Source organism: Limulus polyphemus, unplaced genomic scaffold (assembly GCF_000517525.1).
Source record: "Limulus polyphemus unplaced genomic scaffold, Limulus_polyphemus-2.1.2 Scaffold499, whole genome shotgun sequence".
Taxonomy (NCBI): domain Eukaryota; kingdom Metazoa; phylum Arthropoda; class Merostomata; order Xiphosura; family Limulidae; genus Limulus; species Limulus polyphemus.
This window is the reverse complement of record NW_013666109.1, coordinates 397,924-425,383: the sequence shown is the minus strand read 5'-3', so window position 1 is coordinate 425,383 and position 27,460 is coordinate 397,924. Positions and strand designations below refer to the sequence as shown.

Sequence of the window (27,460 nt, the reverse complement as noted above, 5' to 3'; positions counted from 1 at the left end):
GTGCAGCTCTTTTAAAGAACACATTAACCGCACTAATCGAGGGATTCCTGTAATTCGATCTGGTACTTGATTAATGCAATGGTGTGGGTTACGTTTATTAAACTAGCATATTACAAGCCGGCAGAAGGAAGCTAAAAGGATCGAAGATAGATATAATATATATACATACATACATAAACACACACACACACATTATATAAATAAGACCCGGTCATTTATCGCTTGTTACAACTTGTATGAACTACAGACCCTTGCAATTTCTATTAAAAAGATTTTCCAAAATGGAGTACGATGTTAGAGCCACGTGACTTATTTTTGCAATGCTCTCAGTTTCTGTGCTCCAAAACTCGCATTTTGCATCAATATAGCCCGAGCACGTATCAGAAGGTACTTACGTTTGTAGGAATTGTAACATGGCCTTAGTATGCTACATGCTGGAATATCTTAACGCCATTTTGCTGTTGCCTTATGGTTTGGTTTTGAATTTCGCGTAAAGCTAGCCGTCCATGATTTAGCAGTGATAGACTAGAGGGAAGTCAGCTAGTCAACACCACCCACCGCCTTCAGCTCTTGGGCTACTTTTTTTAACAACGAATAGTGGGATCGACCGTCACATTCTCACGGCTTAAAGAGCGAGCGTGTTCGATGACGGGGTTTCGAACCCGCGACCCGCAGATTGTGAGCCGAGGGTTCTAACCACCAGGCCATACTGCCTTAAGTATGAGCCATAATGTTGTTTTCCATGCTTGGAAGCAACACAGAATCTAAAACATGGAGGAAGTCTAACAGAATGATTAGTTTAGGACAAGCCTACTCTTTGACAATTACCGGTTCGTCAAGATCTTCCAGATAGCACTGAAGTGATCTCATATACCATTTACAGTGTTTGTTTCAACCCTGTTCATAGTGGGTTCAAGGACGCTGACTTGTGATTTATGCTAAGATCCCGTTGACATCACAGTAAAACCACCTGACTTGTACTACCCAAGGCTGCTCCTCATAACTGAATCCATGTTTTGTCGTGATTTCACAGTCCATCATGAGAGTGGAGATGAACTTGGGAGTGCCTTTATAACACCAGCACAACTTTGGGGTGGTGGATCGTTTATGATCTGGGACTACATAAGCTTCAAAACCAAGACTGACTTCAGTGTGCTGTGGGACAACTGTTTTACATCCGTGTAATACAGAAATGAGGCTGTACGATTGCGCCCTGGTGGCAATTTAGTTCTTATGGACGATTATTACCTGCATTGTGCTTTGCTCGTGGAGACTACTGCCTGTATGGAGTGAATCGTTTAGTCTCCAAACAAAAACCCAATCGAACATATATGGAAATTCTTTTAGCATGCTGTTACGACCCAATCTGTTCAATTCGTGACTTCCCACAAGCTGGGAGGTACGTTTTTGTAAACAGATCAACATCAAAAGTATGTGAAGGTGATGCCAGATTGTGGTTCGTGCTTTTGAAGGGCACTCTAAGGTTTGTTTTTTGTTATTTCCTGATCAATTCAAATGAAACAACAGTCCATATACCTAAAATAAACCATTTTGAAGAGTATCCTCTTCCACGTTAAGTTGTATAAAAGACAATGGAGAAAACGTCAGCACAGTTTGTATAAGAAAATATATGGAAAAAATAAAATAAAGTGTACAAATATGAGTTAGCCACTAGTTATGTATTATGTACTATATTTCTTTTTGAATTAAACTAAGTTGAAAATATTCTATAAGTTTATGAGAAAATCTGTTTAACAAAATTATTAGGAAAACTTAAAATGATTACAATGTAATGGATCAACATTTGACTATCCTCGTTATTAATGATATTTTCAACTATAAGTTTAGTAATATCTCACGAGATTTGGTCAGATTTAGCCCGGCATGGCCAGGTGGTTAGGGCGCTCGACTCGCAATCTGAGGGTCGAGGGTTCGAATCCCCGTCACACAAAACATGCTCGCCCTTTCAGCCGTGGGGGCGTTATAATGTGTCAGTCAATACCACTATTCGTTGGTAAAAGAGTAGCCCAAGCGTTGGCGGTGGGTGGTGATGACTTCCCTCTAGTTTTACACTGCTAAATTAGGGACGGCTAGTTTAGGTAGCCCTCGTGTAGCTTTACGCGAAATTCAAAACAAACAAACAATCGGTCAGGTTTAAATTAGATCTAATTCTACATAATAAAGCGATAGTGCACAACAAACTTCAAAATGGTAAAAATATATATCAAAAAATAATGCTGAAAATTAGAACCAATAAGATTTAATAACATATAAAAAATGGAATAAGGGGTACAACAAAAGGAATAAAATTAACATGTGAAAGTAAAACCTGGATATGCATTATCGTTAATTTATGTTTTCGTAAATGAATCGGAAATTTGGATGTAATGACTGAAGTTATCCAAAAGATATTTTTGTAATGCAGAAATATCAAAGACACAGTAAGTTGTTTGAATACATAATTACCCGTTTTTATTCTCTCTGTTCAGTTCTAAAGGCAGGAAAACTAACGAAAAACTGAGCAGTAACATTAGTTGTTCTGACAAAGTTTCTTACCAATACTAAAAATAAAACCACGACGCCATCCCAATGTAATAAAAGGAAAGTAAAATATTTTATAGATGCTGAAAAGAAAAAGTGCAGGGCACGATTTTCACTTCTGTCTTCATTTTATTTATTTGTACGAAAGCTTCCGTAGGAGCTTTCAACTTGAATATTTCAAAGATTTCGACCGGTTTCTAAGTCAGTACCGGGAATACATAAAGAGCAAGCTTTTGGCGAAGGAGAGAAATAGTGAGCAAATCTTTCAAACCCTAACTGGCTTGAAGATTCTGTAATCCTAGTTCAGCTTACAGGGCAATAAAATATGTTGCCATTGCAATCCTCTTCCACAGCAGTTGACCAGCCTGTTAAAAGTCGATGTATTTTGTTGCCGCATCTAAACAGCCTATTTCTTGCTTGGCTGAACCCCGTCCAGCTCGCTTCCTGACAGGATTTTACTGTGGCTAATTTCCCCTTCACTTGTGCCATTGATCAGTTTGTCTAACGAGCTTTGTCAGACACATTCCTTTCGTTCTGCGGATAGCTACAGTGTCTGAAGGAAGACAGAAGTTGTAGCCATTACTCCTGTCTACGAATCTACCAGCCTGTAACATAGAGTGAATCTTGATTTTACAGGTTTATAGTTCATGGGATAAAGCGATGTTATCGTCTACGTGCATTGTACAATAAACATTATCAAATGATGAGAAAAACTTTCTTAGAGTGCTTGGGAAGCTTCGGTATGTCTGCCTGATTGGTTACTTGTTAGACACTGTTTGATTTGTTTGGTTTTTAATTTCGCGCATAGCTAAACGAGGACTATCTGCGCTAGCCGTCCCTAATTTAGTAGTGTAAGACTAGAGGGAAGGCAGCTAGTCATCACCACCCACCGCCAACTCTTGGGCTACTCTTTTACCATCGAATAGTGGGATTGACCGTCACGTTATAACGCCCCCACGGCTGAAAGGGCGAGCATGTTTGGTGTGACGGGGATTCGAACCTGCGACCCGCAGATTGCGAGTCTAGCGACCTAACCACTTGGCCTTGCCGGGCCATGATACTGTTTGGGAATTTGTTAGAATTTCATTGGTTATTCAATTATGTGTAATGTGACAGTTCAGTAACGTATTGAGAATTCAGTTATGCGAAACGTGATAGTTTAGTAACAATGTGCTAATGTGACTTTTATTAACACATTGTTTCGCTTTTAGTTCAGCTAATGCTAACTGGATGTCACTTCATTAGCCATAGGTAGCCAGACTATCGAAGAAGAGAGCTATTGGCTGTTGCCCTATGAAATTTAAATTTTTCTGTCCAATGGCTAGGACGTGGTCTACGTGTCGACTAATGGTTTGCCAACACGTTTGGCCCAGTTTTTTGTATTTTTTGAAGAGGTATTTGGTAATTTTTAGCTCTGTATTTTGCTCAAATAACGACCAAAAAACTTTTATTTGCTTAAACTTCTACACTATTATTTTGATTTGATACCGTATTATTTGCTTAAACTTCTACACTGTTATTTTGATTTGATACCGTATTATTTGCTTACTTCTACACTGTTATTTTGATTTGATACCGTATTTTTTCTTAAACTTCAACACAGTTATTTTGATTTGATACCGTATTTTTTGCTTAAACTTCTACACTGTTATTTTGATTTGATACCGTATTATTTGCTTAAACTTCTACACTGCTATTTTGATTTGATACCGTATTATTTGCTTAAACTTCTACACTGCTATTTTGATTTAATACCGTAATAGTCTGCTAGATAAACGACTTCTGTACCACTACAACCAGAAAGTGAAGAATAAGACGAAGTGGTTTTCTCTAATGCAGATCTTGTGTCTATCTTTTTTTATTAAACTTCCCAATGGAACATACATAGGGAAAAAAAGATGCTGAATGATCAGGTGATGAAGATTGGAGACTCCATTCATCCGCCCATTCGTGTTTGGACCGGAAGCTGGTCCATCAATCATGGTACGCTGCGCTAAACTGACATCTACTATATCTTCTAAGAAACGAGTACTAAACTGTGTGAACTTTTCCTGATATTTCATTTGCACGATGATGCACAGTGTCCTCATTGCACTTGAAAGCGTAACTGTGTTGTAGTTAACTTAAACCATGAGCGGAAGCGCCGTGATGTCAAAGTTACTATAAATGTGAAACGATATATCTCAGAAGTATCTGACAGGTATTAGTAAAATTTGATACACTGCCAGATTCAAGCTATAACTGATTTAATAAACTCCAGTTAAAACAGTTATTTTTCTAACCGGATAATTAGCTTGTTGGATGAGTTGTCATCGGCAGTGGTGAAGGCCGGCACTTTATATGAGTTTAAGAGAGCGATAGGTGATTTCCTGAAAAGTAAAGGGTGTATTTCAATTTTTACATTTATCGGGAATGGGTGTGTTGGGACAGCCTTAGAGGACCAGATGTTGTCCTTAATGTTCGGTCAAAGAGCGATGTGTGTGTTCTTAAAGGTCCCTTGTTGTTTCATCAACCATCTGTAGTTTCTTGGATAACAAGGGCTAAAACCCAAACTTAGAATAGTAAATGCTTATACTTATGTATATAACTATCTATTTTAAACGCAAAAATAAAGTATTTCCTTTTGTGAAATTATGGAAAAGGAAACGCGTTTCATTTTGTACGTAATGCCTGTTTATTTGAATGGGGTAGCAACATAAACTGTATTTGTTCATTCGATTTCGACGCGAGCGATAACTAATGGATACTTTAAACGGAGTTTTTATTCAGTAGTGATAACAAAGACAGAAATATGCAGATAAATCTTGCTATTGCCTTCATGCTGTCTTGTCTTTTAATCAAACTTCCACTTTAACCCTATTCTTTAAAGGCGACGAGTATTTTAGTAAAAGGGATGATATACTTCATTTGTCAAGGACCGGTCCGTTTGAAAACTTCTTTAAACATATTTTTAGACACACTTTTCTGATAAACCTAATGTAGCTTTATCTTCACCTTGGAGGCCCGTCCCACCAAACATGTTCACCCTTTCAGCCGTGGGGGCATTATAACGTGACGGTCAGTCACATTATTCTTTGATAAAATAGTAGCCTAAGAGTTGGCGCTGGTTAGTGATGACTAGCTGTCTTCCCTCTAGTCTTTCACTGCTAAGTTAGGGACGGCTAACGCAGATATAATTTACGAAATTAAAAAAGACAAACAAACAGAAATCTTCACCCTGGCCGAAAGTTTCTTTTCATAGACGATATGGCAATGTTTATAGTAAATATACATCGTTTGTTCATTGTTAAGCATAAAGCTACGCAATGGTTTATTGTTGTGTCCACCACGAGAATCGAAACCCGGTTGTTAGTGGTGTGAGTCTTGATACTTATTACTGAACCACTAGGAAGTTAGTAAAGATACAACAAAATAAATTCCAATCTTAATTCATGAGGTTTAGTAGGTTGAATTAAATATTCAGATGAACCGGAAATTTCAGAAATTCTCGAATCTTCTCTTGCTTTCTTCTTAGTGAACCGTATAAATAATCTATAAAAGAAATTAAAGAAAAAACAACAGATACCTTTCATATTTTATTTTGAGATTATGATAAAAGTCATTAATATTGCTGAGAGGAGAAGATAAGTAGATAAGAACTTCAGTTTTGTAAGCCTGAGAGGTATCTAGTAATTACCAGTCTAAGCAACACTTTTTTGTACGTATGTTGACCTATAAATTAGAAGTTTTTTTCTTTATTTGTGAAATTCCTGAAACCCTGACGTGAAGGAAGGCCAAGTTTGATGAAGAGTTTCTGTAACAAGATAAGAAACGACATGCATTCAGTCCCAATGGAGTAAATAGAGAAGGAAAAAGAAAGACTTAAATTACATACAATAAGGAAAGCATGTCGTGTCTTTGATTGTGCGCATGCGCTCTGGAAATAACGCAACACTCCAGGCTATTCAGCCTCGAAGATCGATTCGTTTAGTGAAGAACTTTCTAATAGCAATCGCAAAATTTGTTTATATTTTTGTTCACTCTGTAGAAAAGTAAGTTATTTCTCTTGATTTACAACTGTTCCTTCCATAATAACAGCACTTGCTTCTTATGTTTCCATATCTCGTTTGTATCATCAAGAAAAAAAAATACTTGTTCAACTTGATATTGGAAAAAAAAATTTTTTAAAGGTATTGTTACGTCTCTGATCGTTTATTAATTTTCCGTATAATTTCTTTCTGATGAAACTTAGCGATACAAGTCCTTTCCTAATTAAAACTAGTTTGTTATTTCTCGATACAACTTTATGATACACAGAATTTCCACAGTCACTTTAACTTTAACACACGCTATAATTCACAACAATTTACACACTTTACTTACGGCTTGACTCGATTATCTGTCTCTATATCTCCCTATCTGCAAGTTATCTATGCCGTCACTTCATTGCCGGCTTATATATACAAAAATAGAGGGCGCGTAGAGAAGACTAGAGTTGCCAGGAACAGACATGATCCTTCTAAAATCTCATGACGTGTTACTAGCGTCACGTGACTTCCGCTGTTGTAACAGTAATAAAAAATTTCTTTATTTGTGACTCGTCCTTAAAATCGTATATTTCATTGTTAAGAGTTGTAGTACTATTTAAGAATATTAGTTGTAACAATTCAAAGTATTTTTCATTATGGGTAATCGATAGATTTCTATGTTTCTACCAAGGTTTTCGTGTGAATCGTCTTAAGGCTTCACTGGCTTCAAGTTATTGAAATTACTCCAGTTTCGCTTGAATCATTGTTTTCTGACTATAGTAGTCTTCAGAAGCATCTTAATATTCTATTTTCAGGATTTAAAGATCACGATGTTGTAAAAAGAGATGAGAAGTAAAAAACTGATAATGATTTCCGATTGTATTATTTTCTAGGTTTGATTCTTGACATTATAAAAGTTTGGTTACAATTTAAAGTTTCAAAAAGTGTAACATGATTACAACTGAATGTTGCGTGTTACAAAATGTGTGGCGTAGTTACAGTAAAGTTTCGAAAAAGTGTAACTTGATTACTGTTTAAAATTTTGAAAAGCGTAACATGATTAAAGTTTCGAAAAAGTGTGATATGGTTAGAATTTAATGTGTCGAAAAAGTGTAACTTGGTTACAGTTTAAAATTTCAAAATATATATATATATATAACATGATTACATTAAATTTCGAAAAAATACGTAACATAGTTAGAATTTAATGTGTCGAAAAGGTGTAATAATTTGATTGCAGTTTAAAATTTCAAAATGTATAACAGTAAGTTTCGAACAAAAAGTGTAATATGGTTACAATTTAAAGTTTTGAAAGAAGTATAATTTGGTTCTATGTTCAAATGTAAAAGTGTTAAGTGGCTAGAATTTTTTTCTGAAGAAGTTGGTATGATTAATTTCATTCGTCAAAAGTTGTAGAGTTTTTTGTTTTTTTTGCAGCTGTCAAAAACAATATAACTGCGTTTTTATTAAAAATGGTTGTACTTAAAATATAAATCATTTTTTCAACCTTTTGATTGTGTTGTAAAAATTAAACTTGTAATGTTTGCACTCGAAGAATGATTGAGTTTTCAACTCAAACTACATTCTTACTCGGAAGAGTCTATATAATAATTATATAATTTTCAGTGAATTGTTGTGGCGACAAATCACTCTCCATCACCATTTTAATCACCTGAGAGTTATTTAGCTCCAAAGATGGCAGACAAATCTTAAAATATTAAATTCCGTTATCTGAACACATTTTGAGTCTACATCCTGGCTTGTTGTGGGTTCGAATACCGCTCAATATTTACTGTCTCTCTGTCTGTTGTTTTTAAGTATAGGGCATACTGAATCTCTTTAGTTCCTTTATCTGGACATACTAACCTGTTTTTTTTTTATCTTCAGTTAATGGTTGACCCATTTGTTTTATAAATAAGTGATTGTAAAAATACCAAGTACATAAAGTCAAATTTGTTGCTGAAGTTTTCATTCGTGTCTATCTTTAACTTAGTGAATTTTTCCAATGGAAATCTAACGGACGTAAAACACCGTACTAGATTGAGTTTGGAAATTGTAATATTGTTTGACGTCTTTCTGAAACGTTACTTTATTTTACTTAATGTCAGTTAGCCTGCTTGACAAAAGAATAAACATGATCAAGTAGTAATTATGAAAATGTGCATAATTAAGTATAATTGTGCAACAAAAATAATTACAATGATACTATTCTTCCAGGTGGACGCCCTGACTCTAGAACCGTCGAATGTGGCAAATTGTGTATCTAAGGGAAAGTCTGAGGTAAGTAAAGTGATAAATCAAACTTTTATTTGGTGTTTCCATATATGGTGATTGCTAGTATCATCCCATTTTATTCTCAGCGTTTATTATCGTTTACGATCCATAACTTCACTTTGAAGTATACCTTATGCTTTGTAACGCGTTAATTCATTATGCAACACAAAAAAGTGACCAGTTTGTAATGAGTAATGCAAACCATTTAGCTGTATGTAGTTGTGTTTGTTTGTTTTTTTCTATGTGACAATACTCAACAACTCCAGACCGCATGCTGAGACAAGTAGCTGAAAATTGAGTGTCTGGAGCGACAGTAATTGACTGTATACGTAATCTAAAATGTCTATTATGTTCAGGAAATAATATCTTCTAATCTGTAATTTCAAAGGAATTGCTGCTTATCAGGAGTAGATGAGTGTGCTTTGTTGCCACCTGAAAAAATATTAGAACATGAGGAGTGTGATTGTTGAAAATAGCATTTAACATAGGATGACGTCAGTGGATAAACCTATGCCGTTTTTTTTTCTTTTCTTCTATGTAATATAGAATGGATTATAGTTTCATCTTGATTATCCAATGAAGAAGTCAATCGTTTTTGTGCGGTATAGAGAATTGAGTAGGGGCTTAAGTAACGTATGGTATAGAGAATTGAATAGGGGCTTAAGAAACGTATGGTATAGAGAATTGAGTAGGGGCTTAAGTAACGTATGGTATAGAGAATTGAGTAAGGGCCTAAGTAACATATGGATTAGAGAATTCCTGCACAAACTTGCAAAAAAAAAAAAACAATGACGAGATATAAGGTGTTTTTCTGAATACTTATAATTATATGCGATATGACATTTATCAGGTTTATAGGTTATTGAACAATCAATAAACGATGAAGAATATAGAGGTAATTTGCTGTAGTTGTTGTTTGTTATTAAGCCCAAAGCTACATAAAGGTGCTATGCCCACCACGGGTATCGAAACCCGGTTTCTAGGCTACATAAAGGTGCTATGCCCACCTCGGGTATCGAAATCCGGTTTCTAGCAGTATATAATTTGATGTATAGAGTTACATCATTAACGTAGCTTATTTATTGAAATAAGAGTTAGTTGATTAGTTGAAGGGCGTATCTCATAATAAGATTTTATGTGCAACATTTTATCACTCGGCATTTTAACGTTGTAAATTTTCAACACGTAAATGCAAATGAATTGATTTACATACAAAATATTTCTACATAAAACAGCAACAGTGCTATAAATAATCATTTATTTCTCTCAAAATTTATTATATCAATAATAATTTTGTTTGTTTATCTTGTAATGCACATTCGTGTTCAGGTTCTTTATGTTTTAGCAACGACGCGACAACTCCGTAACTTCCATTTTAGTTATCGCATATAGCTAGCTATAAATATACATGAAGTCATTTACCCAAAGGCCATTGCGCACACCGCCATATTGTTTTCTAGCGAACTCTAGAATTAGCTAGAGTATAAGTATATGAAAACTTTAACATATTTTAACTTCATTACGCCGTTTTCGTAGCATTTGAGATTTTACTAAAGATGTTTTTTTTTTTGAAAGACATGGCGCCCCCAGTGGCACAGCGGTATGTCTGCGGACTTATAACGCTAGGAACCGGGTTTCGACACCCGTGGTGGGCAGAGCACAGGTAGCCTTTGTGTAGCTGTGTGCATTATTAAAAACAAACAAACAATTGAAAGACGTGGCACACGTCACACTGATTATAAGTGTAATTGACTCTTAAATTAACAAACACATTAAACACTAGGTCTAACGCAGCTACTACTTACATAACAAACACATTCCAAGTTAAATAAAAATGCATCTTTCATAGCGATAATTACAATAAATGAGAAAAACAGATACGAATGAGACATTTTATTCATGTTATAATGTAGCGTTCATGTTCACTTGGCGTCTACCAAGCAACATAAAATTTGTATATAAACATTTTGTTTAAACAACCTAAAGAAATAAATCGTATAAGCAAATACGGCGTAGTCTGCTATTCACGATTTAAACAGGCATTTATATTGCTAAAACAACAAAAGATTTAAAAATTATCTCGTGAAATTGTGATTCAACTAAATTAACCAGATCTATTTTCTTCTGTCATATGTGCGAGGTAATTTAAATACATTTCTGAAGATTACAACTTTTGATATTCTAGAATTGACCAGAAGTGGTGCTGTATATACGTGTTTATTATTCGTCAGCTGGTGTGTAGAGTTTTACATATTCGTTATCGTTCGGGCTGAGGTTTGGAAGATCCGTGTTTTAAGTCTCGATATATTGAACACTTTCAGCTGAGGGCACGCTATCAAAACGACAGATCGTCCTACTATTTCGGTTAACAGTAGCGATCTGATTGGTTACTGTCCCTCTAGTCAGCATCACTAAATTAAGGGCGGCAATTTTTAACCTTGGGGTCATCTCATGTGGCCATTTAGTCCTTCTGTCACATAAGGTGTTGTGTTGTTCAAGTTGAAATTATCAAACGACCACCACATCACCATAACGATTTATCTTTGCTTATGTCTTGCAGATAATATATTTTAAGTACTATGACATATTTGTTTAGATCTGGCTACTTGCTGTATTACTTTCCCTGATAGAAACCCAGTCCTATGTAGCTGTGTATATAAAATAAAACAAAATATAATGAATGACTATGTGTTGGGAAATTCCACTGGGCATCTATTTTGTTTTGAGTAAAACTTTTAAATTGTTAATAGTGCTACTTTTGCAAGAAAGGAGAAAAATTACTCTGTAGAAAATGCTTAGTTTTCTCATGACATCAAGAAATCACATAGGATAAAAAAATAAATAAAGCACAAAGCAGTAACTTATTGCGGGATGGTAGACTTTCTTTATTCAGGGGTGACATGGAGTAGGAAGTAGGAAGTGTGATTGATAGCGAGGTTAGACCCTAGGGAACGGAAGCGGTTGGGTAACTATGAGTGGGGATTCTGTGAGTGTAAGGATGATTTCCGGAATAGGAAAATCGAAAATGAAGCGCAAAAGGATGGTGTAAATTACTGAAATCTGAGAAACAAATAATTAGTAACAAAAAAAAATCTGGAGAAACAGATTTAAAAAAGAAACTTCGAACTCAAACTGGTATGCGCCCCCAGTGGCACAGCGGAATGTCTGCGGACTCACAACGCTAGAATCCGGGTTTGGATACCCGTGGTGGGCAGAGCACAGATAGCCCATTGTGTAGCTTTGTGCTTAATTACAAACAAATAAACAAACTGGTTGCAAAGTATATAAGATCAAGAACGTCATTAAAGATTAAAAAACATAGCTAATTAAAACAAATAAAAATAAATGGTAACCAAAATCATAAATGATAAAAAATTATAAAGTAAGAATTGCAACCAGTGAAATATAATATTAATTTAAAAAAAACAAATATGTGCTATGTAAAAATAAGTAGATAAACGAAAAACCAAACTGTTTTTTTTGTCTGAGAGAATTTATTAAAGGTCGAAGATCACGGATTCAGCATTAAGATTAATTCCTTAGGGATGGACGGCAATCAAAGCGATAACCCAATATACCTCCTTTTCTTGTCTGTTTTTTTTTTTTGTTTGTTTGTTCTAATTCTATTTCCAACAACTTAAAGAAGAATGTCATTGACAGAATGTTTGAAATGTTGGAAATCAGGAAAGCCTTTTTTTTTTGTACTGATAGAAAATTTACGATTTTTGAAACGGTTTCGAAGCGGTAATTGTTTTTGTCCAACATAATGATGGTTGCACGTTATAAATGGTATCAGATAACATTTCTCTTTAATCACTTTAAATTATTCTACTAGCTGTTCTTTATGGGCGTTATTTAATTGAAAACTAGAATACTCCAATAAACTCATTTCACTGATTATATTCTGTCGAAGATTCAACATTGATGATGTAATGTAATGGACAACTTTAGGGAGGTGATCTTACATTCCATTTAACTTGGTAAAATAAGAAGATTCAACATTGATGATGTAATGTAATGGACAACTTTAGGGAGGTGATCTTACATTCCATTTAACTTGGTAAAATAAGAAGATTCAACATTGATGATGTAATGTAATGGACAACTTTAGGGAGGTGATCTTACATTCCATTTAACTTGGTAAAATAAAGAAAATCGTATTATAGAATGTTTGTTTATGGGACGAGTGGTTGGGGGAATATCCTCATTTAAGGGTAACTTGAAGGGAATCCTGGTATTCTCACGCATGATTAGACACTACGAAATAAGGCTTAGAACTTCTTAATGCAGGTTTGCCAGGTGGTTTTGTCATTATTCATTGTTCCGTTGTCTTCGGATTCTCAGATAGTTTAACACTTTCTTGAAGTTGAATTGATAGCAATATTTTATTGAACGGATGGTGTCTTGTACGGTCGAACCTCCTACAAAGTCTAATGAAAGTGTAATTGATAAGGTAATCTTTACCGTGTGTCGGTAGCTTGTCTTTTCTGGAGGGGGTATCTGAGTTTATTGTTGCCGACGGATCGATTCCCAGGACAGGTTTAAGCCATCTGTGGCCCTTGCTTATATACAGCTTTATTAAGTGAGGGGCTCTATTGCTAAGTTATAGGTATGGCCTCGAGGTTAAAGGGTTACAAGAATCAATGCGTGCCGACTAACCATGATCAGACTGAGTAGACTCAAAATATCTGTCTTCTTTGGAACCACGTACAAAGCTTTAAGCTTCTCTGTTTCGGTATTTATAAACATAGATAAAGAGATGGGTGGATAGATGGAAAACCTAAATAGCATGCGCAAAATACAACCTAACAGATATTTATTTGATATAAAGAAAACTAACTCAAAACTTCAGTTACCAGCGACGTTTTTGCTTGATTATCATGTTGTTTGTTTGTTTTAAGTACACGAGGGCTATCTGCGCTAGCCGTCCCTAATTTAACAGTGTAAAACTAGAGGGAAGGTAGCTAGTCATCACCACCCACCGCCAACTCTTGGGCTACTCTTATACTAACGAATAGTGGGATTGACCGTCACATTATAACACCCCACGGCTGAAAGGGCGAACATGTTTGGTGGGACGGGTAATCGAATCCGCGACCCGAAGATTGCGAGTCGAGCGTCCTAACCACCTGGTCATGCCGGGCCTAAATATATAAGACAAAAGGTTATAAAACAGCCTAAGTGTTGGTAATTAAATAAGATAGATACTAGTTTAAGCTTATTCTGTTTTATTCTAAGGTAAAATAACGTTCTAAGTTTACTGTTCGTTTTAAAAAATATATATTTGAAACGGTGAAAAACAAGTTATAACAGTTTTGAAAATAACCTTTTAAATAACATTACCTATTCAAGAAAGTGCTTATACCCCAAAAATATTATGTTTACCCTTTATATTAGCATATATAATAAATACTAAAAAATATGTATAGAAATGAAATTATAAATTAAGAAATTTAAATTCTAAAAATGGTTCAGTACTTCTAAACATAATCTATTCAGTTTCTCAATTTCATTTCATTTAAAATTCATTTTAATAATTTTTTTGGTTTTAGAATGTTCAGGGTTTTTGTTTGTCGATCATCGCAATCTCAGAATGAAAATAAGAAAACTTAACTCAACTTTTGGATATCTCAAGGCGGTTACTTGCGAACCACTTCACAAATATTTTCATCTAGATACCACAATCAGCGTTTTTTTATATAAATTTATCTTAATGTTTTATACATTTCAACTCCTAAGACGCTCTTTACTAAACTAGCAAAAATAGAGGTCATACTTGTGGACATTGCTGTCCCTTCTTTTGATGGAAATAGTCCCTTTTAAAAACAAAACTCCCGCTAAAAATGTTTTCCTAATTCTTGGGTGTAACAGATTTAGAAATTTACTCTGGTTGTATTCTGTAGTTTAATATCTTCAAATCATCATCACTATTAGTACATAAGAACGTGAGAAAGTGTGACGGGTGTGGCATTACCATAATCTTATAGTTATTCTAAGTTATATATATATATGTTTTACAGTGTACTTAAGAAACTGAAGAGCTGATGTAGAATACTACAAAGTGCTATATGAAGTAAGAATAAACAAAATAAGCTAAAAATCGAGTCTACTTTAAAAATATGTATATTGTTAGTTATTTGCTTAATTGATCTGATATTAGACCACAAGAATTCGATTTCTTGTTCGTGTACTTCTAGAGAACACCAACTCTATAACATTGAAAATGCACAGATTTTCTTCGCTAATCTATGGCGTTCATCATTTGATGATTTATAGTAGGTTGTTATTGCTTATCTTACAAGGATGGAAATTTGGCTCAAAGCTACGTGATAGTTCTGTTATTAAAATATCCTTAGGCATGCAGTTACCTTTGACAAAATGTTAGCAAAAACGATCTGGTTTTAGGCCTACTGTTAGAATTATCTGAATTCGCTCTAATATACCTAATCCTAATATATATATAAAAATCGTAGATCATGCTTTGAATGTTAATGTTTCATGAATTAAATTAAATTTTTACAGCTATCATTTTTAAAGATTTATGTTGTAGTCTTCGGACAGCCTCTGCTTTCACTATCAATATCCTTCATATCTGTTCGATTGCACGTGATCAAGTAAAACCACTAGAACATCTTATCAGAGACTTGACTGATCAAATCAATAGAATTTTATCATTTTTTCTCTGATATTAACCTTATTAAATATTTCTCCTATTTTATCTTGTAATATGTACTGGAATATTAGTTTTGTGTGATCAAGTTAAGTATTTAGGGTTGAAGTAAGAAAATAAAAGAGTGAATTGAAGGGGATGGCTTACAAGTTTGTATATTTTAATATACAATCTCGCTGTAACTGTAATATACGTATGTTACTTACGAGACATTCAAATTTTTGCTTGACTTCGCTATTAATGTTGTTCATCGCCCCTTTATACAAGATACCTTTAGTGATTAAATAAACCGTAATTTTCGAGAAATTGCAATAAGCGAATGCCTAACTTTCTAAACTGGTTGGCATAGCTCAAGAATCTCGGTAAATTCCGCTATTAATAAAGAATGAACTGAAAACTGAAAGTCGTCGTATTGGAAACTCACCAGCCTAATTTACTGAAGCATTTGTTCAGCAGCCAGTGTCGCTCTCAATTTACACTTCGTAAAAGTTTTGACTCTTAAGTTGTTTGTCGTGCACTTAATTCATAAACATTTGTTTGAAATTATTATGATACAAAACCTACAAACACTTTATTACCTTGCACATTGATATATCCTTCGTAATGAAGACAGAATGTGCTACAAAAGCCAACATTCACAAACGAAACCAATCTGTCTCCTCTTCGATAAAGTTCTTAGAATAAAGTAGATGTCAACAAAGAATGAGGTGTCATAAACAATAACATATATACTTCAGAGGTATAGACACTTAACACAGTAATAACTTGAGACTTCTTTGTGAGAAAGATGTAGCGGAGTGTACTAAATTGTGACTTTATAATAATAATAATATATAGGATGACCAGTTTCTGCGTAAATAGATTTAGTCACAGTTACAGAAACTTTGGAGGTAACTTTTGAGCAAATAAGACACGATATATAGAGGAAAAACATACAAAAAACAATTTCTGCAAATTATTTTGACTTTTGACCGCTTTAAAATTGCAAGAAAGATGCAAATCCCAACTCTGCCTTCTACGAGCTGTAGGGGTTGCCGCAAAATATCTTTTTCCCAAGTTGCATTTGGATTAATGGAAATATAAAGGAACTGCATGCCAAAATATGACATTTTAATATTGTTTAACCATTGATCAGTTAAAATAAAATTAAATAAGATTGGTGGGGGGGGGGGGCATAAATCAATAAAATGAAAAAGCTGTTTGGGTATTTATTATCCAAGCTTTAAGACGATCCTCCAAGAAATAAAGGAGCGGTGCACAGTTGTAATTGTTGAAAAAAGAAGTAGAAATAAAAAACACACACAAGATCCAGTATATTTTCATCTCTATGGGAGGGACGATATCATAATTTACTCATGTCTTTAAAGTTACAATAAACAAAAGTTTTAAATTATTGGAGCGATATATCTGCTCAGTATGACTTCTCATCGTGCAGGCTATACCCGCGGGTACAGCTGAGGTGTATTTTCTAATTGTCGCCTCAGGTTTTTCTTTAAATTCAAGGACCAGATTTCGACTTTACAATCGTATTTTCTTGTTTACAAACTTACCTGTTGTTACTGTCAGCAGAGTTACAATGGTTCCACTAAAGGAAAATCACTGAAAGTCCAATATACTCGTGCATACCCTGGGTGAGTGTGACGTCCCTGTCAATTTTAATTATCTGCGGGTTCGAATCCCCGTCACACCAAACATGCTCGTCCTTTCAGCCGTGGAGGCGTTATAACGTGACGATCAATCCCATTATTCGTTGGTAAAAGAGTAGCCCAAGAGTTGGCGGTGGGTGGTGATAACTAGCTGCCTTCCCTCTAGTCTTACACTGCTAAATTAGGGACGGCTAGCGCAGATAGCCCTCGTGTAGTTTTGCGCGAAATCCATAACAAACAAATCAATTTTAATTTGTTTATTATCTTGGCCAGCGCCAATGATGAACAGAACCTTCGAATAAAAGAGAGTTTGATCATTTATATAAGCTGAGGCTCGAAATTAATCTTCTTAGTTCTGAAAGTAAAATACATTTGTTTGAAATTCTTAATTACATGCTTAACAAAGAAAAAACAACGTTGTTTTCTCTATTCTTTGGCTCGATTATTGACAAATACATCGTGTATATGAAAATGGTTTGTTATGAATTTCGCGCAAAGCTACCCGAGGGCTATCTGTCCCTAATTTACCAGTGTAAGACTAGAGGGGAGGCAGCTAATCATTACCACCCACCGCCAACTCGTGAGTTACTCTTTTACCAACGAATAGTTGGATTGACTGTCACATAATAACGCCCACATGGCTGAAAGGGCGAGCATGTTTGGTGTGATGGGGATTCAAACCCGCGACCCGCAGATTGCGAGTCGAGCGCCTTAATCACCTGACCTATAATAAATGAATATCATATTGATAAATGATTGCTTAATTTTCAATTGTCTGAGATGATAGTACAAATAAGAAACAAACGTTACATACTGATGAATAAACTCTTGCAATTATTTCTTTAAAACGATAAGTTTGATGACCCATAATCAATAGTTTTTCAATTAACTGCAAGAAAAAAGGAATTTACAATTTGTTCTCAAGAAAAGTTAAAAATTAGCACTATAATGGTTGTAGACGGCTTGAATGGATAATGAAGAAAAACTTTAATATAAGTTTAGCATAACAGCAAATGTACAACGCTTCAACAAGGTTTTGTCATCATCAGGTCGAAACCTTGTACATTTGCTGTTATGCTAAACTTATATAAAAGTTTTTCTTCATTATCCATTCAAGCCGTCTCCAACCATTATTAGTCTCAAAGTGGGTTCCTCGTCATCGAATTAGCACTATAGTTCGCATCTATTGATTCTTTATTTCCATCAAAAATGACGTCACGTACCTCTAACCGAAAGTATAAGGTCTGTACCAATCGTGTTTTTAACGTTAATAAACAGCTATTCATAAAAGTTAATAGTTTTATCGCTAAAATATGTTAACTTGACCTCTGACCATAGACTTTAACAGAGGTCAAGTGAAGTCATATCTCTGACGTCATTTTCAGCATACCCCAAAGATGGTGGCAAGCTAGGATGCCGTCAAATTCCTTCAGCAAAAACATTCCTTTGGATCGTGAATAACGTGGCATTTTTCCAGTCATGGTGTCGTTTCCAGTTAAAACCAGAAATGGTGCCCTTCTATGTAAGTAGTTATCCTGGATGACATAAAATTATATCGACTCAAGATGTGTAATCATCATGATGGTGGCATCTTGAACATGATATATCTGTTCAATTTGAAAGCACAACGAATCAGAAAGACCATTTTCCATGAATCTCAAATCAAATTTTAATTTAAAGCCGTACTGTCACGTCAAGACTTTTCTTATAATCATCCAGTTTTGTTTAACAGCAGTTCTAATCACTCGACTCATTAAAATACTTTATTTTCTTTACAGCAGCTTGGATAGCTTCTAACTCATCACACAATTGTTCATCCCTTAATTTTCGATTTTTTTATTTTTTATGATGAAGTTGTGAATGGGATCACGTTTAAGTTGGTGACAAGAAGTTAATCTTCTTTAAACGTTAGTTGATGGAAATTAGTTTAGCATAGTTAAGATATATTTATTCGATCCTAGATTAATAATTTGATGTATTGCTTCTGCTTCAACAACAATGGCTCGTAAATATCTATTGAAAAACATGCATTATCTCTCGGATAAGATCACATTTATCTTCAGAAGCTAATTTTGTTTTAACTTGTTTACTCTGCACTGGAACTAGCTTAGTTTGTGTGTATATCCACTCTTTAAATGTTCGTCATCAGTAGTATCTCCATCTTCAAGACTGATTTCACTAGAAGCATCATTCTCACAGAACATATCTTTATTTTTTCGAACTGTTTTAACATTCACCATCATCACCATTGTATGATTTTCCATTTACTTCTGTTGTTTGTATAACTCACGCATTTACACTACATTTCAATTATTATTTATACAAATAACATATGGGTTATTATTATTATTATTATTATACACATGGTGGTTATTATACTTTGTTTTGTTTTTTTCTGTTTGTTGATATGCCAAACCTAAGTCTATTTCAATTCTCTGAGAATCTCATCTATTTTGATAAGTGGAGTTTCGCGCGAAACTGTTTCCGATTTTGGAAAATTCATTGAGACATAAGTGAATTTCTAGCTTAAAAGCTTTTCTTCGACTGTTAATTTCTGTTCTTCCTATGTATTCGGTTAGCTCTAACACTAGTTCACCTTAATTTTCGCCACTTGCTTCCAACTCTTAGATAAGTGTTTGACTAAAACTTCTCTACCATTTTCTGAGCAGTGTAGTTTCCTACTATAGAACCTTAAGTTCTATTACTCCCACTGCTGATTAGCATTGTTTTGTTCAACCCTTGTCTCTACCACATCCTTAACACTGCTTAACATTGTTTTGTTCAACCCTTGTCTCTACCACATCCTTAACACTGCTTAACATTGTTTTGTTCAACCCTTGTTTCTACCACATCCTTAACACTGTTTTGTTCAACCCTTGTCTCTACCACATCATTAACACTGCTTTGTTCAACTCTTCTTTCTACCACATCCTTAACACTGCTTAACATTGTTTTGTTCAACCCTTGTCTCTACCACATCCTTAACACTGCTTAACATTGTTTTGTTCAACCCTTGTCTCTACCACATCCTTAACACTGTTTTGTTCAACTCTTGTCTTTACCACATCCTTAACACTGCTTAACATTGTTTTGTTCAACTCTTGTCTTTACCACATCCTTAACACTGTTTAACATTATTTTGTTCAACCCTTGTCTCTACCACATCCTTACGGCCCGGCATGGCCAGGTGGTTAGGGAACTCGACTCGCAATCTGTGGGTCGCGAGTTCGAATCCCCGTCCCACCAAACATGCTCGCCCTTTCAGCCGTGGGGGCGTTATAATGTGACGGTCAATTTAGCATTGTTTTGTCTTTCCTTTTACTCTATCACGTTTTATTATTGTTTTATTCTACCATTGCGTCTAGCATTTTCTTACGAATTTTTTCTGTTGTTTTGTTTCCCCGCGTCTCTTTATTACCGTCTTATCGGTGTTTAATAATATTTTATTATATTTGCATTTCTATTATTTTCTTGTTTTGTTCTACCCTGTTATCTAACACTTTCGATCGAAGATTAATGTTGTATTTGTTTTCCCCCTTTTTTTATCACTTCCCAATTTTTTATTGTTCTTGTACTCAACCCTTGTCTCTACCACTTCCATTTATCCTTATTTCTACCATTCCCCTGCCTCTGTTTAATATTGTTTTATTCACCCCTCGCTTTCACCACATCCCTACCACTGAAATACTGTTTCAGTCAACCCGTATCTCTACTACGTCATTAGCAGCGTTAATAATTGTTTTTATTTTTCAATATTTATTATTAGTTTTCAATATTGTCTCTACCACTGATTAATATTGATATTCATCCCTTATTTCTATCACTTTCTTTCACTCTATAATTCTTGAACACTGTACTGGTGTTTTGTGTACTACTACCTACTTCTTTGCTTCCGTTCATTGTTGTTTTATTCAGCTTTTATCTCGCAACTTTTTCACCATTGTTCAGTATTATTTTATTAATTTTTGTCTCGTTACCACATTTTCTATTAATTTCATTCAACTGTTGCCTCTACTTTTTAATCACAATTTTGATTTACTTAAATCTTGTAAATACTGTTCAGTATTGCTTTATTTAATATTTATCTCTGTTCTTCCTTACAAATGTTTAGAATACTTGTATTCAACCCTTTTCTCTAGCACTTCGTTATCAACGTCCGCTGTTGTTTTATTATCTCATTTTATTGATGACTTCAATATTTATTTGTATTATTCTTTTAATACGCTCTCGTCTTTACCACTTTTTCGTTTGTTAATATTGTTTTATTTTACCTTAATATCTAGCACTTTCCAATCGAAGATTAATATTATATTTCCCCCCCCCTTTTTTCATCACTTGTTATTACTTGTTATTGTTCTTGTATTCAACCCTTGTCTGTCACTTCTTTAACACTCTTTGGTATTGTTGTTCAACCTTAGTACTTACCACTGGTGAGTGGGTTTTTTCATCCCTGTCTCTACTATTTTCTTTCTATTATTTGATATTGTTTTATTCAAGCCTTGTCTTGGACACGTTCTTACCAGTGTTTAGTGCTGTCCTTTTCTTTGCTGACTCATTACTGTTGCTTAGTGTTGTTATATCAAACCCTTGTATCGAGCACTTCTGTATGTTTACTGTTGTTTTATCCAACCATTATATCGAGCACTTATTTATCACTTTTCACTATTGTTTCACCTATACCTCGAATACGTCTTACCTCTGTTTAACATTGTTTTATTCAACCCTTGTTTTCTAGCGCTTCCTTACCAGTAGTTAGTATCGTTTTATTCAACCCTTGTTTTCTAGCACTTCCTTACCAGCAGTTAGTATCGTTTTATTCAACCCTTGTTTCTAGCACTTCCTTACCAGCAGTTAGTATTGTTTTATTCAATCCTTGTTTTCTAGCACTTCCTTATCAGCAGTTAGTATTGTTTTATTCAACCCTTGTTTTCTAGCACTTCCTTACCAGCAGTTAGTATTGTTTTATTCAACCCTTGTTTTCTAGCACTTCCTTACTAGCAGTTCGTATTGTTTTATTCAACCCTTGTTTTCTAGCACTTCCTTACCAGCAGTTAGTATTGTTTTATTTAACTCTTGTTTCTGATAGTTCCTTACCTCTTTTAGCTCAGTTTTTTTTTCTAAACCCTGTCTCTTCCTTTTCTTCGCTGTTCATCAGTAATGTTTTACTCATTCATTGTCTGTACCACTGTTTAGTATTATTTTATAGATAACTCGTGTTTTTCTTCTTTTCTTGGTTGTTTCAAGTTACTCAAATCTCACATTAGTTAACTGAAATGTCCGCTACATTATTTAAACTAATCAAATTAGTTACCTGGGTTTTAAAGTTAATGTATAAAATTAGTGAAGGTGAGTTATTCTTCTATCCTATTCATCCTTCATTAACTTTAAATTGTATCCCTTGTTTTTGTAAAGCTACTGACACGCCAGTAATATGGTGTGATGTTTGACGTATTGATTTAAGGTAATAGTGTTTCTTTATGTTTTTGAGTAAAATACAAGCTTCATTTTAAGGTCTTAAATAAATTACCTGCACATATATATTATATTTTTATGAGGTTTCTGTGGCATTGATCACATTCATCAAGAATAGAACTTTCAATGTGGTTCATAGCGAATTTCAGACCATTTAACAATACAATATCGTTATGGTAGACTTAATTCTAGAAAGGATGTCACATACTCTTCGAGGAAAGACTTGTCTATTTGTTTGTTGTTGAATTTCGAACAAAGCTACTCGTGGACTATCTGTACTAGTTGTCCCTAATTTTGAAGTGAGAAACTAGAGGGAATGCAACTAATCAACAAATAGTTGGTTTGACCATCTCATTATAATGCTCCCATGGCTGAAAGGGTGAGGGGGTAAGAGATTGGGATCCATTTCTGTAACCTAAACCCTAACCATTAGACCATATCAAGCCCCGAGGAATGATATCCGTATAGCCAAAGAACAAAACATAAGGAAGAGATCCTTTATTCTTCTCCGAGGAAAAGAAGGAAAAAAAAAGGCACTACAGAGTATTCAGGACAGAAATGGGCTCGGATGCTACACCCTAAAGAAATTCAGAGAAACGTTGTCATCCAATAAAATGAAAATTATAGTTATGAAAGAATTATAGCGACCCTAAAAAAAACACACAAATTTCATTACTTGAACATTATTTCTGTGCACTCACCAGAAACATAACTAAATACTGAACTCATAAGGCCAGAGCTGAACGACATTAATTCAACAGTTAACCTGTTGGTGCAAATGAAATACTTTTCAAATGGTCATAAAAGAGAACTCTCTGACCCCAAATGTCACTATGGTGAAACTGAAGATGCCTTATTAGTACTATTAACAAGATAATGCACAATAATTTGAGGTTGTGAGCTTACAAGCCAATAGGTTCACAAATGTCTAACAACATCTGAGTATTAGAGGCTGCACAATAATTTGAGGTAGTGAGATTACAACCAAAAGGCTCACAAATTTCTAACAACATCTAAGAATTAGAGGCTGTTTTCATAATGACAGTGCCGAAAAAGTAGAAATTACAGCAGTGTCATTCGATCACATTCCTATCATGTCCCGCGATGCAATTCCAGTGGTTTCTGACTTTGGCCAACTGAGACGTATTTCAGGAAGCCAGGGTCCATGCACAGTAGAGGGTCCATAGAAAGCTTGTCTTGATGTGTGGTCTAAGATTAACCTCATCAATCTTCACAGAAAGCTTGATATATTGGAAATTGCGGTGTGGGGCAGTATAGTGCATACTCGCGGCCATCATACTGAGTATGGTCGATGATGGAGGAATTAGCCCCAAGAGCATCACGGTACTTGAATCTTGTTTTTATAAATTGCGATTAACCTCAATAAATGCATCTCAATAGTAGCTGATACAGTGACATCAAACATGCGACAGTACAGTGTTTAAACTAACAAAATGTGAGAAGATTGTTACTATTGTTACGACAGTCACGCGACGCTGGGAGCATGCGCGCTGGAGTTTCTAGAAGGATCATGACTTATCGAAGAACCCCGCGAATGTCCGAGTGTTTGCCAGACGCCATCTTTTTTATTATATAAGCCCGGCAAATAAAGCCAGCGAGAGATAAATATGCAGATAGATTGAAGAGATAGATAATTGAGTCAAGCGAATAGTAGGCACCGTAAGTAAAGTGTGTGGATAACTGTGATTTATAGCGTGTGTTATAAAGGTTGTTAAGTTTAAAGTGACTGTGGAAATTCTGTATATAACAAAGTTCTATCGAAAAAGAATAAACTAGTTTTAATTAAGAAAGGAAATAATTTATACCGGAAATTAACAAACGAGCAGATACGCAACAAATTGGTGTCAGAGAGTGGGATAAAGAAGAAAAATGGAAACGAGAAGTGGCAAATCAAACTACGACTTAGCAGATTTGATGTCAGCAATACAAGAACAGTAAAAGAAACAAGAAGAACGAGAAAAGAAACAAGAAGAGAGACAACAGCAGTGGCAGCTCGAACAGCAAAATAAAAAAGAGAGATTACAGCAGTTGTTGGAGAAAAAGAAAAGAAACAAGAAGAGATTCTACAACAGTGGTTGGAGGAGAAAGAAAAGAAACAAGAAGAGGGAGGCTACAGCAGTGGTTGGAGGAGAAAGAAAATGAACAAAAAAAGAGGCTACAGCAGTGGTTGGAGGAAAAGAAAAGGAACAAGATGATAGGCTACAGCAGTGGTTGGATGAGAAAGAAAATGAACAAGAAGAGAGACTACAGCAGTTGTTGAAGGAGAAAGAAAATAAACAAGAAGAAAGTCTCCAACAGTTGAGAGAAAACCAGCATACACAAATGGAAAAGATTAGTAAATTTCAAAGTGAATTAAATATAATAAAGGACGATTGTCTGTCCTTTAAACAGGGAGGATATATTAACCATGGACGTAATCAACCCCAGACAACAGGAAGCTCTTTCCAGACCCTGCAGCTAAACCCTAATGCAGACAAATCCAGTCCTGCCAGAAGTCACATTCCAGACATGAGTGCTAGCAATAGGGGTGATCTAGTACGAAGAAATCCATAGGAATTCGATGGAAGGCACCATGGGAAGCATATAGAGCATAATTTGAGCTCCTGGCAGAAATGAATGGATGGACAGAGAAGCAGAAAGCAGTGTACTTGGCAACGAGTCTGAAGGGACAACTACAGGAAATACTTGGACAGTTGTCGGCAGATGACTGGCACAACTATAGAGCACTGGTAGCTGCTCTTGAACTCGGGTATGGAACCCAAAATCAGTCCGAAGTCTACATGGCTAGGTTTAGGACGAGAGTACGTGCAAAAGGGGAAAGCCTGCAAGAACTGGCACAGGATTTAGAAAGTACGGCAAACAATGCTTACTCAACTGCACCACCTGATGTCCTCAGGTTGTTTCAGAGGGATCAGTTCGTAGATGTCTTGGACAGTCCACAACTTAAGATACAAGTGAAGCAAGCACACCCCTCCACCATGCAGGATGCAATGGACAGAGCTCTCGAATTTGAATCCTACGTTAAGTCCAGCAGAGAGGTACCGAGGTAGGTACAGTCATCTGGATTCAAGGCCAGAAAAGGTCAGCTTTCAGAGAGGTTTGAGGGACTTTGCTGCCACTGTAATAAACCTGGGCACAAGAGAGCTCAATGCTGGAAACTTCTACACAGGGGGGATGATACAGCAGGAAAGACTACTACCCAGAAAGGCTGTTGGAACTGTGGGGAGCAAGGACGTCTGAGGAGCCAGTGTAAGAAAAATACCACTAATAAATCAGCTTCGGGAAACCAGCAGTGGTTGGTGTTGAGGAATGCCCAACAACCCCATTGTGAAAGTCCCAACAGCTAAGTGTAAAATGGCAAGCACACATTGTGTCTACGTGACAGGAAAGCTGGATGGCCAAAAGTGCAACTTTTTCATAGATTATGCATCTTAGCGAACTCTTGTGAGCATCAAGGTACTACATCACAAAGGAGTATCAGAAGCCATACAGAAGCTCTGTGGTGTGACAGGACATTATGCAAGTTTGTGGGGACCAGTGTGGGTAACTATTGAGCTCATGGGCATGAAGGACAGACACAAAGTATACTTGGCTGAAATTGAAGACCAATCCATATTAGGGTTGGACTACTTACTACCGAAGAAGTGTGTACTTAACTTTGATAAAATGACATTTGGGAACAACAAAGGCCAAATTCCTGTAAGTGTTAAAAGAGAGATTGGACTAACCAGGGGCCATCAAGCTGAAGTCAAAGAGACTGAAGAAGTTGATAATGGTGAAGTGGAACCAAGTATAGATATTAAAGCAGAACAGGAGAAATACCAAGAATTGAAGCAAATAATTGAATTTCTACAAGCAAGTGTTTTGTGCCTTGCTTGGGAGAAGGTGTCTAGTCTAAGCCCTGTCACAAAGAACTATTGGGCACAATGGAACCAGTTGAAGCTTGAAGATGGTATTCTTGTTTGGAGATGGGAAACTGCAGATGGGAAAGTGACGACCTGGCAAACAATTATACCGTGAAAGTTACGGGAAGTTGTGCTGCGTCAATCCCATGATAGTTTAACAGGAGGACATCTTGGAGTTAAGAAGACATTTAGTCACCTACGGCAGAGATTTTACTGGATAGGTATGAGGCAAGATGTGGAAGTATGGTGCAGGACCCGCAGAACATGTTGTGCTAAAAGGGGACCCAAGCATAAGGGACGTGCTCCAATGAAGTTATATCAAGTTGGTGCACCAATGGAAAGAGTAGCCGTTGACATTGCTGGTCCATTGCCCCAAACTCGTGCTGGAAACAGGTACATTTGTGTGGTAATAGATTATTTCACCAAGTGGCCTGAGGCATATGCAATACCAAATCAGGAAGCTACAACAGTAGCTTCGGCTGTTAGTGATTTCTTCTTCAGGTTTGGTATGCCATACGAACTGCATTCAGATCAAGGCCGTAACTTTGAATCAGTTGTGTTCCATGAATGCTGTAAGTTGTCTGGGATACGAAAGACCAGGACAACGCCACTTCACCCACAGTCTGATGGGATGGTAGAAAAGTACAATTGAACACTGGGACAGAAATTGTCAAACTTTTGTAATAGCCGCCAAGATGACTGGAATGTCTTACTCCTTCCACTGTTGATGGCCTATAGAACAGCAGAGCATGATGCCACTGGATAAACTCCAGCAAAGCTGATGTTTGGTCGGGAACTTCGGTTGTCAGTGGTCCTGATAACAGGACGCCCACCTTACGAAGAGTTGCTTGAAAATGTGCCAGAGTTTGTGAAAGTGTTATCTGAAAGGATGGATGATATTCACCATCAAGTGCGTTCAAACTT

The 27,460-nt window shown here is 35.8% G+C and overlaps 1 protein-coding gene across 3 annotated transcripts in view; it reads left to right on the top strand.

The window, feature by feature from the left end:
- LOC106458671 (semaphorin-2A-like) overlaps nt 1–27,460 on the top strand; it is a 224,757-nt gene that overhangs the window by 141,257 nt on the left and 56,040 nt on the right. For all 3 annotated transcript variants that reach the window (XM_022384933.1, XM_022384934.1, XM_013918201.2), the window contains one exon: nt 8,766–8,828. In XM_022384933.1, the coding sequence (XP_022240641.1) occupies nt 8,766–8,828 (63 nt within the window). The remainder of the gene's footprint in view (nt 1–8,765; nt 8,829–27,460) is intronic.